General features: G+C 41.0%; 1 protein-coding gene across 2 annotated transcripts in view; it reads right to left on the bottom strand.

Moving 5' to 3' along the window:
• Positions 1-752: 752 nt before the first annotated feature.
• Positions 753-17498, bottom strand: part of LOC111862762 — a gene marked incomplete at its 3' end in the record, with an annotated part of 65187 nt that continues 48441 nt past the window's right edge. For both annotated transcript variants that reach the window (XM_023848848.2, XM_023849672.2), the window contains 7 exon segments: positions 753-844; positions 1842-2146; positions 3613-3705; positions 6034-6150; positions 6779-6883; positions 7753-7830; positions 15080-15157. In XM_023848848.2, the coding sequence (XP_023704616.2) occupies positions 753-844; positions 1842-2146; positions 3613-3705; positions 6034-6150; positions 6779-6883; positions 7753-7830; positions 15080-15157 (868 nt within the window).

Genomic DNA, 17498 nt, shown 5'->3' on the forward strand with positions numbered 1-17498 from the left:
TCTACCAGACTCCATGGTGTCATACCCCAGAAGAATGTAATCTTAACATTTACCATACTTAGAATATCAAATGACATGAATGGTAATATTTACACAGATTTTGGTATAACAGTTCTTAATCTTTATAAAAAAAAATGTGAACTTACCAGAGAATAGCTCTCTGGTAAGTTCACAAAGAATGGCATCAATAATACTTTTGCAATATTCTTTAGATTTCCTTTAATTATTAATATGGAGAAATTGTACAAGTGTGCATCTGCTTGTTCATCGCTTCATTTAGCTATGATATAAATATTATATATACTACTAATTTTCATAAACTCAATGTGGAGATCATGCTACTGAAAGCTACCCCAGTTCCTAACTGTTGAAACTTCCTGTCATTAACAATATACCACAGTGCCTGTACAAACTCAAATCTGGTAAAATGACAGAACTTTTAAAACATAAAAACTACCATTAAACTTTATTCTTAGGAAGAATAATGATTCAGTGAGTACAAAAAAGGATTTTGGTACTGTGATAATGACTGAGTAAATACTTACACTTGTCACGTTACATTTGTATTGTGACATGTTATGATTACATATAAGACTATTTATATTAATAACAAACCCTACAATGCTTAATCCTTCAGAACCTCAGAGTGCACTACGTTTTTAATACTTGTGAAACCAAAAGTTTCCAGATCTGAGATCTGGCTGTGATACAAATTAAGGTTATCACACATCTGAAAAAGGAATCACTCATACCCTTGACTATTTCCAGATCATCCAGAGGTATCCGCATCAGCAACTTGTATTTGTTCGCTTCCAATGTACTAGCAACACTACCAGGACAGCTCCTGAAATAAAAGTTTGTAAATCAGTGTCAACAATTGGTTATACAGACAGAATCCGAATTGGGGTGAAACAGAAGGGCATTTATGGTCAATCAGCATTTGTCTAGTTCAACAGAGAATAATCACAAGATTTTTGGAGTAGTTGGCTTTTGAAACTGAATAGGAACAATAGCAGTGGCAGAGCATGACATTTAGAAGTGTTAACCAAATCCAAAGATAGGGGAAATCTATGTTCTGTGACCATACAATCACTGAAGCATGTTAATATTCCTCATTTGGATAACATGATACCTTGGCATGTCTTATATTTCTTCTAATTGCATCTACAATCACAAATGGGTAGTGTAAGCCTGAAGAAACTGGCTAATAACACCTGTTCTGAGCTGGTTGGAGGTGGAACATTATGCACTATCTGACTGCTTCTCTTGCCAGTACATACAATAGAAGTAAACTAAGGAAGTAACACTTTTCATTTCAATTTTCAAAGTGATACCTAGGCTAGATATTTGGACTGAAGAGGAAAAAAGTGACGGGAGGTTGGAGAAAGCTGCATAATGAGGAACTTCATTACTTGTCCTCATTCCCAAGTACAATTAGAATGACAAAATTAAGGAGGATGAGATGTGCAGGGCATGTAACACATATAGGAGGGGAGTGTATACAGGTTTTTGATTGGAAAGCCAGGAGGAAAGTGATCACTAGGAAAACCTAGATGTAGGTGGGAAAACAATATTTAAATGGATCTTAGAGAGATAGAATGGGGTGGTATGGAATGGACTAATCTGGTTCAGAATAGGGGCAGTGGAGGGCTTTTCTGAATACAGTAAAATGTTGGGAAATTCTTGAGTGGATGAACAACTGGCAGCCCCAAGAGGGGCTCAGATATATTAAGTGAGTGAGTACATAATAGTAACAGAGAAGAAATAATGCCAGAGAAAATTGCAAAAAGTCCCTATAAACTAATCCAGTTTTACTTATTTCCTGATGGCTACATACATACGTGGAAGGTTTCCGAATAGTCCCACTCCTTCGTTTTATGCTTGTGATGACAAGTAAGTCAGAGAACAAGAAAAGTGCCCGCTCCTTACACGTGCCCTGACCAGACACCATGGTAACAAGGTCATGTCTAATAAAGGTGCGTTCAGCTGCTACCAGGTTGATTAATCCTTCAATTAATGCTTCCAGCTCCTTCAGGGTTTCCCGTTCAGTGCAGTTGATCTTCATTGCAAGATCATGCACTTCCTTTTGTGCTTCCTGAAGCAACTGGTGATCAGGATGTGCGGGATCAGTATGTTTCAGCAGTGTCTGTAACAGTATACATAAATGTTGGTACCGAGTCATCTCACTGAAGGTCAGTTCCAGTTCAGCACCCAACACTACATTTATACAGGCACAGCATCAACTATTAGACAATACTATATTCTGTCACTTTTCTCACAAAACTTGGGTGAAAACCAATTCACATATTGCTATGTAAGAAGTGGACCAGCTGTAACTGTCAGCATATTGGCTGGTCACAGTTGGTCACACATTATAGATCGAAGCTGACAAGTGTTATCAAGTGACCTGAGAAATCTGGCACAGGCTGAGCTAGCTCTTCATCTTTGTTTTCATCCTTATCTTTGTCCTCTATGTCAGCGTTGTACACTGTATATAATTCTCCTACCTTGTTTATGAACCACCTGTTTAGTATCTTAATACTGTACATCCTGTTGTGTGTCATAAACAAGATATATACAGTATGGAATATACCGCCTACACAACAACAGTCAGTATTCAAAACAAAGAAGACACTACTGCATCAACATTTGCTTTTATTATGTTTATTAGAGACGCAACATGTTTTCATCTTTCACGGGTCATCTTCAGGCATACAAAGCACCAGTCTAAGCTGTTAAGTTGTAATCAATCATTTTATTTATCGAATAAGGATCCTTATTGTGTCTTTGAATTAAATTAAAATGTAAATATATAACAAATCTTGGGCAAGAATTAAAGCTAAACCCCTTAGATGAAAAATGTACTTAAAATTACAGGAATAAACCTGTTTAGTACTTTATAAACCACTCAATTTCCTTGGACACATGATAAAATGTGACAGTAACGCACTGCACTGAACTGCTTAGAACAGAAACATTTCATACACTGCCAAGTAACACACGAGGGCATAGGCTAAAGTCTACTTCCAACCCCTTACTGTGATTGGTTGTTATATTTCCCTGTGAAGGTCAAATTCCATAAGGAAAGAAAGGATTATAAATGTCCAATATGTACAATAAAAATTAAAATAAGTACATATATAATTATATAATTACCATCAAGAGTATCAAGTTCTTACTGATTAAATAATCCTACATCCAAACACGTTTCAGCTGTAACTGGACATATTCAGGTGCAACCGATACTAAAGGAAAAATTACACAATTTACACAAAATACCTTAAAATATCTGAGTCATCTGAATTCAGTTTAATTGTAAATCCTTAAAATATTTCAATCACAGTCAGCCACAAATGGAGGTATATAGTTTTTACATTGTCTTGTCAACAAAATGCCAAAAATTGTGTTATGTACAACAGGCTCATGATCATATTTAAAATGCCTACTTGATAATGTCTTGCACTATCTCTGTAGTGGTTTATATGAATGGGAATATTGAACGTTTCATCCTGCATGACAAACACACAGTAGCCAGCATGTCACAGGCTGCAGTAACGAGAAGAATGCTGTAGTTTTTGCAATAAAATATTCAATTCAGCAGATAACTCAAACCTGAATAAGGAGTTCATAGCGTGGTATCCTCTGGACTGGCATGATGAGCAGACAGTCCAGTGCAAGTTTCCCTTTGTGCTCTCTTGCCATTGCCTGAAACACACAATAACATGACATTAACACATGTATAACCTCTCTTACAGTTCTTCAATAATATGTGTGTATACCGCACAGAGTTATCTCTTTGTTTCCAAATTTGGATTATGTACTCAGCAGGAATAATTTAGAAATATCTACCTGACATTATTGTAATGTGTTTGGAGTAGGTACTTCCATGGTAGCGCAATAACAGTGAGCCGTTGCATAGAGAATGCCGAAGCAACGAACGTGTCTCCCCGGAGATGAACTACAGAGAGTCTGTTGCACCCATTACATGACAACATGACTGTCGAAATCGTAGCAATGAACTGTCATTGAGTAACAACAGATGAGACGAGACACATTACCGGTGTAATCTACAAAGAGCATACCCAAAGCAACAGATTGCCGAACACGTGAGATCGAACCTTAGCAAGGGGTATCCTCTATTGAGTCTGCATGAGCCCTATATAAAGGGCCTGGCCCTCGGACGGAAGATTAGAGTATTGGAGTATTGAGAAGAGACAGTCTTGGGATAGCCGCCGCTGAAGACAGTCAAGATCCAACCACGGCCAAGGATAGTTGAGACGTCGCATTGAAGTAATGGGCCAGAAGTCAAGTGATACTGCAAGTGGTAATAATTGTAAGGTGTGTAAGTGTGAGTGTCCAATAAAGATTCGTTAAATCCGAGACCCATGTGAAGTTATTTGTCGCATGACATTATATTACATCATGTGTCTCAAAAAATAAAATTTTCACACTAGTGAAGCCAATATCACACACTGCTAGAGGGAACAACACACAAGCAAGGGGCATATTAGGCCACGCCATAGCTCAAGCGGTTAGTCGCTGGCTTCCCACCGCGGCAGCCCCGGTTCGATCCCGGGTCTGGTCAAGTGGGATCTGTGGTGGACAAAGTGGCGCTGAGACAGGTTTTCTCCATGTACTTCAGTTTCCCCTGCCAATCTTCATTCCACCAATTGCTCCACAATCACCCTCACCTATCATCTGGGGTTGGTACAATAGGCCAGAAGTGGCCGCAGTACAAGGGACTTAGTCCCACCCCACTAGCAAAAAAAAAAAAAAAAAGTGGCATATTACAGACTGCAGACACAGCAAAACAACGGGCTAACAAACAGAAAAACAAGCTGCAGAAACGAACCTTCTGGAATAATCACATAGCTCCAAACAAGTGGATGATGCCCCTTATGAGGTGGAATAGGATTTTACAAAAAAAAAAATTGTATACAAAATTTGAATGGATTTTAATTAATTATTTATGTTACTTTTAATTGAACGGCAACACTCCGTTTTAGTGCACATCAGAGCAGTGTAACAGTTTGGATGCATTAAAGACACCTGAAGATGGCCATCTATGGCCGAAACATATTGTGTTCAGTGTTAAATGGTGAATAAACAATTGTTGCATTGTTCGCGAACTGTGGATACATAGACGTTTATCCAGGAATCTTCCTGGGGGTTAAGGGCAGCCAGCACATAAGGCTGATAAACTAAAAGCCATCTATCAGCCAAATGTCTACGAAAATGTGGGACCCTTGATATCAAACAACCCCATGGGATGTGGAGGCCCACGTCCTGTTACAAAGATAGCTTTACTTTCTTACTGTCATTCAAAAATATTTTAAGAATGGCACATTTTTTCAAGAATTTGTTGCTGGTATCTATCATGGCCACAAAAGGGCTGTTTTGCTGCTGATAAAGATGATCATGGTTTTGCCCTGCATTCTGATGCAAGAAAAAAAACAATAAAAAATCGTGATTTTAGTCCACAGGTGATCTATACCAACCGAGCAACCGCCACTTGTCGGAGAAGTTTAGTGCCAACTTTTGAGGATTGAGGTGTTGCATAGTCAGCGCAACGAATCCCCACGGCCCTTAATTTCTGTTTTATAGACCGGAGCAGCTATTTCCTTGAAACAGCTCCTCAATTATCAACACGAGGCTGAGTGGACCCCGTTCCAGACCCACTACTTCTCAGAAAAAATCTGGTAGCACCAGGAATCGAATCCGGAGCTCTGGATCTGTAACCAGGAATGCTGACCACTAGACCACAGCGGCGGTCATTCTGATGCAAGTAAGGAACATATATTTAGATGAATCTCCAATTACTCACACTTCTACACTAACCTCCTTACTAGAATCCAATCAAACACCTGAATCTTTCTTTATAATATTAATATTTACACTTCTCATGTGGTACTTATGGATTTAACCAAATGCATACTTCAGTTCCTCATAGGAGCATATTATGAAATGCACTGTGTTGTATGTCTCAGATAAATTAAAACATGTTATTATTACTAATGCTGTTTTCTTGTTTACCTCCAGAAATCTGGCAAATGCAGGTTTTGCTTGGCATGTGGTCTTGATTGCTTCTTTTGCTGTCTTAAAGTTGTTGAGGAATAATGTGTATGTTTCAATTACAGCCTGTTTTGTAAACTGGAAATACAAAAAAAAAAGTGAATTAGTAGAAATATCTTCAAAACAGGATTAAATTCATCATCCTTCTTACTGCTAATCCTGTGTATGCTTCTTGCTTTAAAAGGATCCATCCTGAGATAACCCTAAAAGCATCAAATTTTTTGTGTATAAAGCCATTTTGGTGAAATATGATGAAGTCTGACTTAATCTACATGTAAAGTAAGAGCTACAGAGGATCAATATAGACCCAAATTCCAGAAGACAGCAATGTTCATACTAACCATTGTGAAAAACTCAAATATCACGCTAATAAGGTAAATTTTAATTATGTAAAAATGAATGTGAAGAACTCCTACTTACCACAGTAAAAGTGTGCCAAGATGACAAGTGAAGAAAAATTTCTTTCACATACTAAAATTTCTCAGTAAGAAAGTGAAGACAGTGTCCTCCTTCTCTCAGTATACTTGTCAAAATACTTTCTACTAATAAATAAAATTCACAGTTTCTCAACTATCCTAACATAATATTCCAAAATAAAGGTTCAGAAATAGCCATCATTGTATAAATTGCATCCTTTCACTTTAAATTTGATGCTTATTAACCTAAATATTTAACACATCAATAAAGCAAAAAACATTTTACTCACCACATCCAAAAAAACGTCTCCAACTTTCTGTTTGATGTCCCAGTGATCAAGCCTCTTCCGCAGCTCCTCAAGGAACACCTCATGATGCGCAAGAATTGCAGGGATCTGCAACAGGGAATTACAAACAGGAATTCTATGCAATACACATTGGCATGCCACATTTTAGGTTTCCCAAGGATCATAAATGGTAGGCACTAAAGAGGAAAATTATATCCTTTGAACAGTAATAATTTCCTTCTTCACTTGATCAGTGAATCCAGTCCACAATGTACTTCTTGAAGATCCATCATACTAATATAAATGGCAAAGCTAAAGTTCTCTCTGTATTATAGCGTTAAGCCATAAAGACGTACTGGAGAACTGAAGATACAGCTCTAGGTAATATTAAACTCAGCACTAAATGGAACTGAGTAGTCAGCTTCATGCTTCAGCTGCTCTGTCCCAGAGGAAGCTGTCCCAGTACTTATTGCACAGGAGACTATGCAGGCCCCAGAACAGTTGAATGAGCTGGATAAGAGAAAGATTCTTGCTGATGCCAAAAATCGAACCCCAATCAGCCAGCACGTAGCCAGACATGAATTCCTCATTAAGTCATGTTTTGGAGGAATGTATGGAAGGGGCAAATCATATTTCTGTTGTCCCAATATTTTACACGAACAGAGTATCAAAATGCTTGATATATGTCATACCCACCTCAAATTTCTTGCTTTAATCCCTTGAATAACATATGTGGAAAATAAAAATTACAAACATCTTCATTACATGCTATCTAAATTTCTCAGAATGAAATTTCCTTATTGAAGATACAGTAGACATTCCTCTAAATTAAGGACAAAGCTGTGATAAAATGGAACATGAACAAAATCCACTATGCCTTATAATTTATGTTACATAACCGTTCTTGTTTATAACCTTGAGCTTGCTCAGAAATACCAAGCATGCTTAGCCTGATTATATAAATGATATCAGGTTACCTGATAAAACATGGCATCAACCACTGATGCATCTACTAGGCCGGCATTTTCAGGGCTTTTCAAGGGCTGCAAATATTTCTGAAACACAAACAAAGGAATATACGTCCATCTGCTGCAGAAATTAACTCAGTAATTACAGAAGGCCGCATTATGATTTCCAAACGACATCTTCATGATTCTGCATTCCCCACTGGTTTCAATGTTCACGCAATCGGCAGTATATAAGACACTTCTGAGAGGCATGAGTTACGTTTCCTTTTATTTCATTAAATATCTGTAAGATGACAATGTTTTGGATAACATTTATAGATATCAGTATCTATGGCGGATGAACATAACTTTAGCGGATTGGGGGTGTCACGTGGTCAGCGCAACGAATCCCCACGGCAGTTAATTTCGGTTTTCCAGACCGGGGTCTCTATTTCCTTGAAATGGTTCCTCAATTATCCTCACGAGGCTGAGTGGACCCCCTTCCAGACCCACTAATCAGAAAATGTAGTAGCGCTGGGAATCGAACCCGGACCTTTGCACCAACTTCGGCGACAAGCGGTGGTCGCTCAGTCGGGTCGGTACAGTTCGCTTGCGGACTAAAACTACGGAGTTGTTTTTTTTTTCTTTTGATAGATGAACAAGCAGCAATGAGTATTCGGGCTTATGAAAGGTCCAGGAAAAGCGAAGGTAAAATTCTGCCTTAGACCTGTAATGAAATATTACTATCAATGTGAAACTGTTATAAATAAACTCTATCAAACATAATAAAACATAATTCTGAAAGACATATACATTTTTATTAAAATATTGCACTTGACAGGATAACAATATGCATTAGACAGTGCTGCTACCCAGAGGAAACGTTTACAGCAAACTGATTTTAAAAACAAACTTCATGAAAAACATTCATGACTTTTTTCTTGCACGGGTAACACAGAACCACTCTGGTCATTGTCCGGTTCACCGTTAAACAACACATATATTTTTCAGTCAAAATCTGACCAATTGTAACAGTCAATGGTTCAGTAATTCACCCCTCGGACACAAAATAAACATTTACAAACACTTTTTAAAACCAGTCTGTAACCTTTTAATCTCAAGATATGAAACAGTCAATTATTTTATATTTGATTTTATTCTTGGTTTATTTAACGATACTCTTAATTGCTAGGATTATACTGCGTCAGATGGTGTGAATAACAGATTTATTTCTGAAGGTGTTATCTAGTGGCGGCCGCGTATGCTCGATTATTAAAAATCTGTTGCCTATCAGCGAATGTTGTTTCGTTGTTTCGAGGTCGTTACCAAGTAACGGATCTATACGTACATTTAAAATAAAAGCATCAAAAGGTACTCGATTCGAGAAGGATTCGATACTGTAACCACCTACACACGACCCAAGCATGACAACCCATGAGATAAATTATATCATAGAACTACATTTGAATTGTAAACTTACACTACCTAAATACGTTCAGCAGAAACGATGTTAAGATTTGTAGGACTAGAAACATGTGCTACAAGTATATGAAAGTTGTGGCCTGGAATCCTAACTGTTTAATTAGAAGACGTAGTTGTTTCTGTGCAGAAGGCCAATTTAAGCTTCTCACAAAATCAAGAAACACGAACTGAAGCTCAGCAACACTCACATGTGTTTCATTTTCCATTCTGACACAACGTTTTCTGCAAACATTACGAAGCCCTGGAGAGTGGCTTTAAAAGGGACGCACGTATTGACGGCGTCTGACGTCACTGCCAGTACTTACAATCACAGAAACTGGAATATGCCAGATCCTCTGGAACTGACAGTGTTTGACATGTCGCAGTGTATCAAGTCTAGCTTGCATTCAAGATCCGGGTCCAGTCCCATAAACACTTTTCATATAGAACACTTTGCATCTTCACCACCCTTACGCAGGGGCAGCGTAGTTGGTTGAGGCACTACGCTACAAACCGGAAGGTTACGGGTTCGATTCCTTCCAGCCACATTACGGCCCTGGGGTCGACTCAGCCTCTAACAGAAATGAGTACCAGGTATCTTCCTGGGGCCTAAGGGAGGTAGGCGCGTAAGGCTGACAACCTTACCGCCATCTGTGAGCCGACTGTCTAGAAAATGTGGCAGCCTCGACGTCTCACAAATCTATAGGCCTCCACGGTCTGTTACAGGGATAGCTTTTGCTTTACGTACACCGGAATCGTCGTTTCTTCTGTACGCACTAATAAAGAGGACCGCGGGTGCCCACCAATCTGTCCGTCCACTGATTTATATATGCACATTACTACTGAGAACATCAACTGGCCGATTTTCATCAAGTAGAAGTGAACTGCACGCTGGTAGGGACACGTGGCAGCTTTCCTGGTCTTCCCAGTCCTGGGTACATGCCCAGCCTACCACAGCCTCTAAGATTTCATTTGTTTACTTAACGACGGCATCAGTAACTCCACCTCCACAATTTAAGCCGGAATGGCTCAGTCGGTATGGAGATGGGTTATGGACGGCCGAGGTTCGATTCCCGAGAGGGACAAGAAATTTTTCTCTTCTCCACAGTGTCCAGATCGACCCTGGGGCCCAGCCAGCCTATGTATTGGGTACAAGGAATTAATTCCCCCGAAGTACAGCAGCCGGAGCATGAAGCTTACCACTCACCTCCATTTTGTGCCGAGGTCAAGAATGGTGGAGCTATACCTCTACTCCCCAATATGTCTTCATAGTGTGGCATTTAATTAATTAAGAACAGGGACAACTTTAAGTGTACCTTACCACACCAATTGTCTAGATGGACTGAGGAACACCAAACAGTCATACGTAGATCTACGTAGAGATACGAACCCAAGACCTCCTGAATATGAAGGAGTCCTAACCGCCTGATGGCCTGTCCTAACGAGGATAAATAACACAGTTCCTCGTTATGGTAAAGGTAAGAACGGTAAAGTTGCCCCTGTGCTTAATTAATTAAGCACTACACCATGAAGACGTAAGGTGTAATGGAGGTACAGATCCACCATTCTGTGGTCACCTTCACGCCCCTGCCCCCGGTACCCACTAGCTACGGGGCTGAGTGTTCTTCATTACGTAATATCCTCAACTGCCCACTCACATGTCCTCCTTCGATATAAATATTTTACTGACAACTTCATGTAAGAAGTCCTGCTGCACCGCTGAGTGGCCGCCAGACAGGACGAGGAATACCGCCTTTCGTAATCATTGTCAGCGCCCGGCGTCGGGCGGGCAGAGGATGGCCATCCTCGACTCTGCGTGGTTAGACGAGCCTCACTACATAAATGTTTCTACCAACGGGCCCTAGTGAGATATGGGGAGCACAGGGACGCACTGGTGACACTTTGCTTTCTTTTCGGCCATGTTTACACTTTATTATTTCGGCTTTATATTTGTTTCGTTGTACTCCCGCCTTCCGCAGAGACCAAATTTCATTATCCAAAAAGTTAAATTAGTTAAAGCCCCTGTGCTCAATTAAGCACGACACGATGAAGATGTGTGGGGAAGTTAAGGTACAACTCCACTCGTTCTTAAGCTCGGCACTAGGTGGAGGCGAGTGGTCAGCTTCACGGGCCAGCCGCCATTTACCCCTAGGAAGATTCATGGTACTCATTTCTGTTAGAGGCTGATTTGACCGAGAGCCATAGTGCGGCTGGAAAAAAAAAATAGGTCAATTGAAAAATACAATCTCATCGGGAATCGAACCCGCGACCTTCAGGCTTGTAGCATAGTGCCTCAACCAAATATGCTACCGCTTACCCCTCAGTTAAAATAACTGGGAGTTACTGCACTTCTCATTTACAGTTTACACGTATTCTTGTTACGTGTGGCGCGGAGTGTTTTGGACGTCCCCCGCAGTGTTGTGGAGAGACAACTTATTTCGAGTTCACGGCACTGTCCTGACACCTCACGTTACGGCACAACAAACAGCTGCCAGCTGGCGTCTCAGTTGCCAATTTGGCTTCCTGAGAATTGCCAGCAGACGGGCGCTGCACGTTCCTGCGGCTCTATTTGCTGAAGAAGTGAACAACCGACCGAAGACACGAGGCACTGGCCAACGGGCCGAAGTATGGGAGTGTGCATTCCTCGCTAATCTTCGCACATAAAACTCTACAGTTGACATGAGATTATCATAAGCAGAGATATCGCAACATTACACCAGAAAATGTTCGTCTTTTCCTACTGATTGCGTTACATTTCACTCGCACGACGTTTCAGGAGATGGATCTATTCTTGCCCTCAAAATACGATTACTTACGCATTTATGAACTTGAACACATTTGTCTCTTACATCTCCTACAGTTTCTTGTGTCATAGAACACGTCGTGTCCGTATTCTTCAGAGTAAAGTTCCGCAACAGAAGCGCTCGAAGGGAAATTCACTTTAAATTATTACTTAATACTCAACCGTTTTCGGTCAATTTCCCTAATACTCTGGTAAGTAGCGATAACTGCTATATTTAGGCTGGAACATTCAATACTATGCGTTGGCTGGAAGAGATTACACTGTGTTTGGGTTTACTAACATAATCTTCAACATTGCCTACAGTTTGAACGAATTTTACCTTCAACACTATGCTTTGGTTCGGAGAAATTACTTACAACACTGTGTCCTGGGTGAAAGATATTACCCACAACACTGTGCCTTGGGTGCAAGAGATTACCTACAACACTATGCCTAGGGTGCAAGAGATTACCTACAACAATAAGCCTTGGGTGCAAGAGATTACCTACAACAATATGCCTTGGGTGCAAGAGATTATCTACAACAATATGCCTTGGGTGCAAGAGATTACCTACAACACTATGCCTTGGGAGTGCAAGAGATTACCTATAACAATATGCCTTGGGTGCAAGGATTACCTACAACACTATGCCTTGGGAGCAAGAGATTAACTACAACACAATGCCTTGGGTGCAAGAGATTACCTACAACACTATACCTTGGGTGCAAGAGATTACCTACAACACAATGCCTTGGGCGCAAGAGATTACCTTCAGCACTGTGTTTAGTCTTTATGTCACACACTGCAGATGAAAAGTTGCTGCCTGTCTGCGGAGGAGTTGAATTCACTTCGATCAAAAGTTACCGTTTCCAGAAGTGACGACCCCAGTAACCGAGAGGTTTAAGGTGTCCGCGATCATAAGCGAAACGAAAACCAGGGTCACGATTTCGAATCGTGTCCAAGATATTTGAATGCGTTCTTGTCACCGTCTATTGCTCTGCAAATCGCTATATCTCCAGTGCCGGGAGAAGTACCATGGAGATAAAAAGATTTCTATCTCTGGGATATAACCCGCATAGCAGACTCATTTCTGCCTGTTTCATGCTGATTCCTTCTTTGACTTAGTCTTCAAACCTGAATATGAGGCGAAATGTTCGAGACGTCGGTTGGCCTTCAACGGACCGCAAAGTGTTATATCCCAGAAGACAGAACTCTTCATAAAGAAAAACAATTTTCCATGGTGACCCTCAGGGAGCAATGTTACGTCAGATTCTCTACGAAACAAAAATAAATTGGGAACCGCTCCTCTAGAGCTTCGGTATAAGTTATTTAATTTTAACTTAAATTTCTTTTAACCTCAAGACCTAATTATTTACATATTTCCATCACAGGTGTACACATATCTGACATGTATTTGTAGGAAGAGCACGTCGTAAAATGTGTGTGTGTATTAAGTATACGTGTATGTATGTATACAAGACGGCCCAAAAGTCAGTTAAATGGTTAGTAAAATGTACACTAAAATACGTTAAAAATGTCTTTACTGCTTACTAAATTTACAAAAATTGTTCGAAATGAGAGCCTCTATGTTCAGTACACAACTCAAAACGCTGTATACCATTCTACAAACTGACCGTCAGGTTTAAATCTGAACATCCCCTTTGAGGTCACTGATTTTTCAGTTGACCTATCCTTCCAGCCGCACTGTGACCCTGGGGTCGACTCAGCCTCTAACAGAAATGAATACCAGGAATCTTCCTGGGGGGTAAAGGGCTGCCGCCGCGTAAGGCTGACATCACCGCCATCTGTGAGCCGATTTTGTAGAAAATGTGGGAGCCTCGACGTCTCACAACTCTATGGGTCTTCATGGCCTGTTACAGGGATAGCTTTGCCTTTACCTTTTACATTCGCTTTGACGAGAGAATTTTTTAGTTTAACTGATTCTGAGGACCGGGCAAGAGCGAAGTGTGTAGCGGAGAAGTAACTCGTATTCATGTGACACGAATACAATTGAAGTACAACACCGGCTGCTGTACAGCGGGCCCACAATACAGTGAGTCTAGAAATAGAACAAATTTGTAACGCTAAAGTAATGGTTCCAAGTTTAATTTCACAACGGTACCCTTTCATATGGGGAACCGCGACAGCGCAGTCGGTATGGCGACTGGCTATGGGCTGGACAAATGAGAGGTCGAAGTTCGAGTCCCGGTAGGGTCAAGAATTTTCTCTTCTCCACGTCGTCCAGACCGTCTCTGGGGCCCACCCAGCATCCTATCCAATGGGCACAGGGGGCTCTTTCCCACGGAGTAAAGCAGCCGTTGCGTGAAGCTGACAACTCACCTCTAACCATTGCCGAGGTCGAGAAAATGTGGATCTATTCATCCACTTCCCTATACGCCTCCATGGCGTAGTGCTTAATTAGTTAAGCACAGGGACAACTTGACCTTTACCCTTTCATATTCGGAAAACGTTTATGGAATCTCTAATACAATTCCTATATATGAACTATATCACAAATAAGCATGGATAATAATAAATAAATGTTAAACAAGGACATGAGAGCGTATTATTTAATTTCACATATTCGGAAACAAAGATATTTCATATACAAGAACAATAAAGCTTACAAACTAATATGCAACATACCCGAAATTTATCTTTTATTTTTATTCTGCAACAGAATTTTCTTGCGGAACTCTTATTTTTACCTCACGAATGCCCGGCGTTCCGCGAACCACCATTTGGGTAACACTGATCTAGAGACGTGATCGACATTTTTTATTTAAAAGCTGTTTTGTGATCAAGTACCATGCCGTGAAGGCACTGAGAGGGCATGGTAGCAAAACTCCATGTATATCAGCGTCAGATCGAGGCGCGGCGTTAACCTCAGTCTCTGGCCGATATTCAGAGGAGCCTGAACAGGCTCTAAAGCCAGTTTGGGAGTCACAGAGATGGTGGGGGGGGGGTCGTGTGTTGAAGCCTGAAACCGAAGATAAGACCTGGCCACTTTACTGCCCTAATCCGAATTTTCTTGTAACAGAGCTTGCGCAGCAATTCAGTTACATCAAATTTCAACGTCAAGATGGCGTCACCACGCCGTGCAGTGCACTCACCATCACTAGGATCTGCAGCGACTCGACGTAAGAACGCTCTGTGTCGTATATCTCCACGACGACGTGCGTCCGTGTGTCCTGTAACAGAAACAGATACATGTACCATGAACAGAGCATTCTATGACGCATGCGCGTGACACCGCATTCAATTGCAGTACAGTAAACCCTCGCTAATCCGGTTCCAGTTAATCCGCATGCCTGGTAAACCGGATCTAAATATGAAAAATTAAAAATTCTGTTCCCACACATGTGGGGTTTAGGAGCAAGAGGGATGAGAACAAAAGGACTTTCAGACTGTGTTGAGGGCGGCTGGAGAGACTGAAACCGCGCAAGAAAATATCGAAGATTGGCTTCAGCTGGATGAAAAACAATACGGATTTCAGCTTCTGACAGAGGAAGAAGTTGCTGGTGATGTTATTACGGACGAAGGATGTGATAACGAACTGGCTGGACTACAGAACCTATACCATTTATCTGTTTTCTAACTTTCTTTTTTCCTTTTAGGGCTATCTTTTGCTTCATTAATCCAGATAACCTCCCCGAAATTAACCTGGATTAGCGAGAGTTTACTGTGCTATGGTGAACGTGAGGTTCTGAGAGCGGTATTCTGAGTTGTAATGCAGTGTAGCACGAAGAATGATTAGCGATTTGGAGGAATGTAATGCTTCCATCTTCAGGATGGAAAAGTAAGCAAAGTTAATAACGAACGAGAAAAATGCGGCAAGCTTCTGCTGGTTTCTTGCTTAGCTTAGATAGAGGTGATATATCCCTCCGAAACGTCCGGCTGTCTCGAGCAACACAGAAGACAGTACTCTTCATAATTATATATTGTTATGCAAAATTCCATTGAAATATTATTAAAGATTTTAGACTATCATGACAGTTCGCTTTTAATGTTCATTATGATTGTTTGCACCATATGGATGTGGTTAATACTGCCAACGTTTCGGAGGTATATGCTGCCTCCATCTTCAGGGAGAGAATAAGCTTAATGTTCGTGTATAGAGTTCGGTCCAACAGACCCATGAGAGTGAACAATACACAGGGAATGTTATCAACACGGACACTCGTCCCCTCCCCCCAATTCACTTCGATCCCAGATATCAAGGTGGAATGTGCTCGCATCCACACGGTGCAAAGACCCAGAGCACAACCGACAAACGAACCTATTTTAAAATGGGGGCCCTAATATGGCCCTACGAGAAGATATTACACAATATGAATATTATACGCAATTCTGTTGTTTGGTGAATGGAACCGCCAAGACGCACTTCTGTACTCAGCGTAGACATATTAAAGGTTCCGAAGTGTAGGTTTTGAAGACACGTCGCCATAAACGTATCAGGGATGTAGTCATCATCACTTAACATAAAAGCTAGAAATAAAGTTGTCCCTGTGCTCAATTTAGCACCACGATGTGAAGACATGGGGGTATGATGGTACAACTCCACCATTCTTAACCTCGGAACTAAACGGATGTGTGTTCAGCTTCACGCCCCTGCCGATTTACCTCCTTGGGAAAGATCCCCCCGGCGCCCAGTGTACAGGAGGCTGTGTGGGCCCCGGAGTTGGTATCAACGCTACTGAGAATAGAAATTTCTCTTACTCCTACCGGGAACTGAAACCTAAATCCTCGCCAGTCATTCTCATAGCCCGTCGCTATACATAATTAGCTGTGGCGTAACAGAAGTTCGCGCTGCGGCCATGTTCTATTTTCCTTGAAAATCTGAATAAGAGCTCACTGCTTTCCAATATTATATGGCCATTTCAGTGATGGTGAATTTCACCAACCTCAGAAGTTCGCACAGAATGACCATGTCTAATCGAGGGAGCTGATGGCCACATGCGAGTTCCTAAAAGGGTTCCACGGAAAAAACAGTTAATTATGTCGTTATTGTCTGTTCATTTCTTCGCATTTCTTCGATTCAGATAGGTTTCCTTTACAGAGTTGTTACTAGTTACAGATAAATTATATTGAAAGTAAAACTCACCGAGCCTTACTTGTAAGGGCTGAATTCACTAATAACAACATTTAACACACAAAGTTTCTGTATTCGTTCCCGTCATACTGATTTTTATAATGCATTTTGACATATATTTTGACACCACTTGCCTTCCAATTCTGAATTGAGTATTTTTAAACAAACAGAGAGCCTGGATAGCTCAGTCGGTATAGCGACTGGCTACGGGCTTCACGGCCAAGGAGTCGGAGTTCAAGTCCTGGTATGGGCAAGATTTTTCTCCTCTCCACGTCGATAAGACCGGTTCTGGGGGCCAGTCAGCCTCCTATCGAATGGGAACGAAGGTTATTTTCCGCAGGAGAAAAGTGGTCGGAGCGTGAAGCTGACCACTCACCTCAAACAGCCAAGGCCAAGAATACATGGAGCTATACATCACTCCTCCATAAGTCTTCATGGCG

The sequence above is a fragment of the Cryptotermes secundus genome, unplaced genomic scaffold, assembly GCF_002891405.2.
Source record: "Cryptotermes secundus unplaced genomic scaffold, Csec_1.0 scaffold14, whole genome shotgun sequence".
Classification (NCBI taxonomy): Eukaryota; Metazoa; Arthropoda; class Insecta; order Blattodea; family Kalotermitidae; genus Cryptotermes; species Cryptotermes secundus.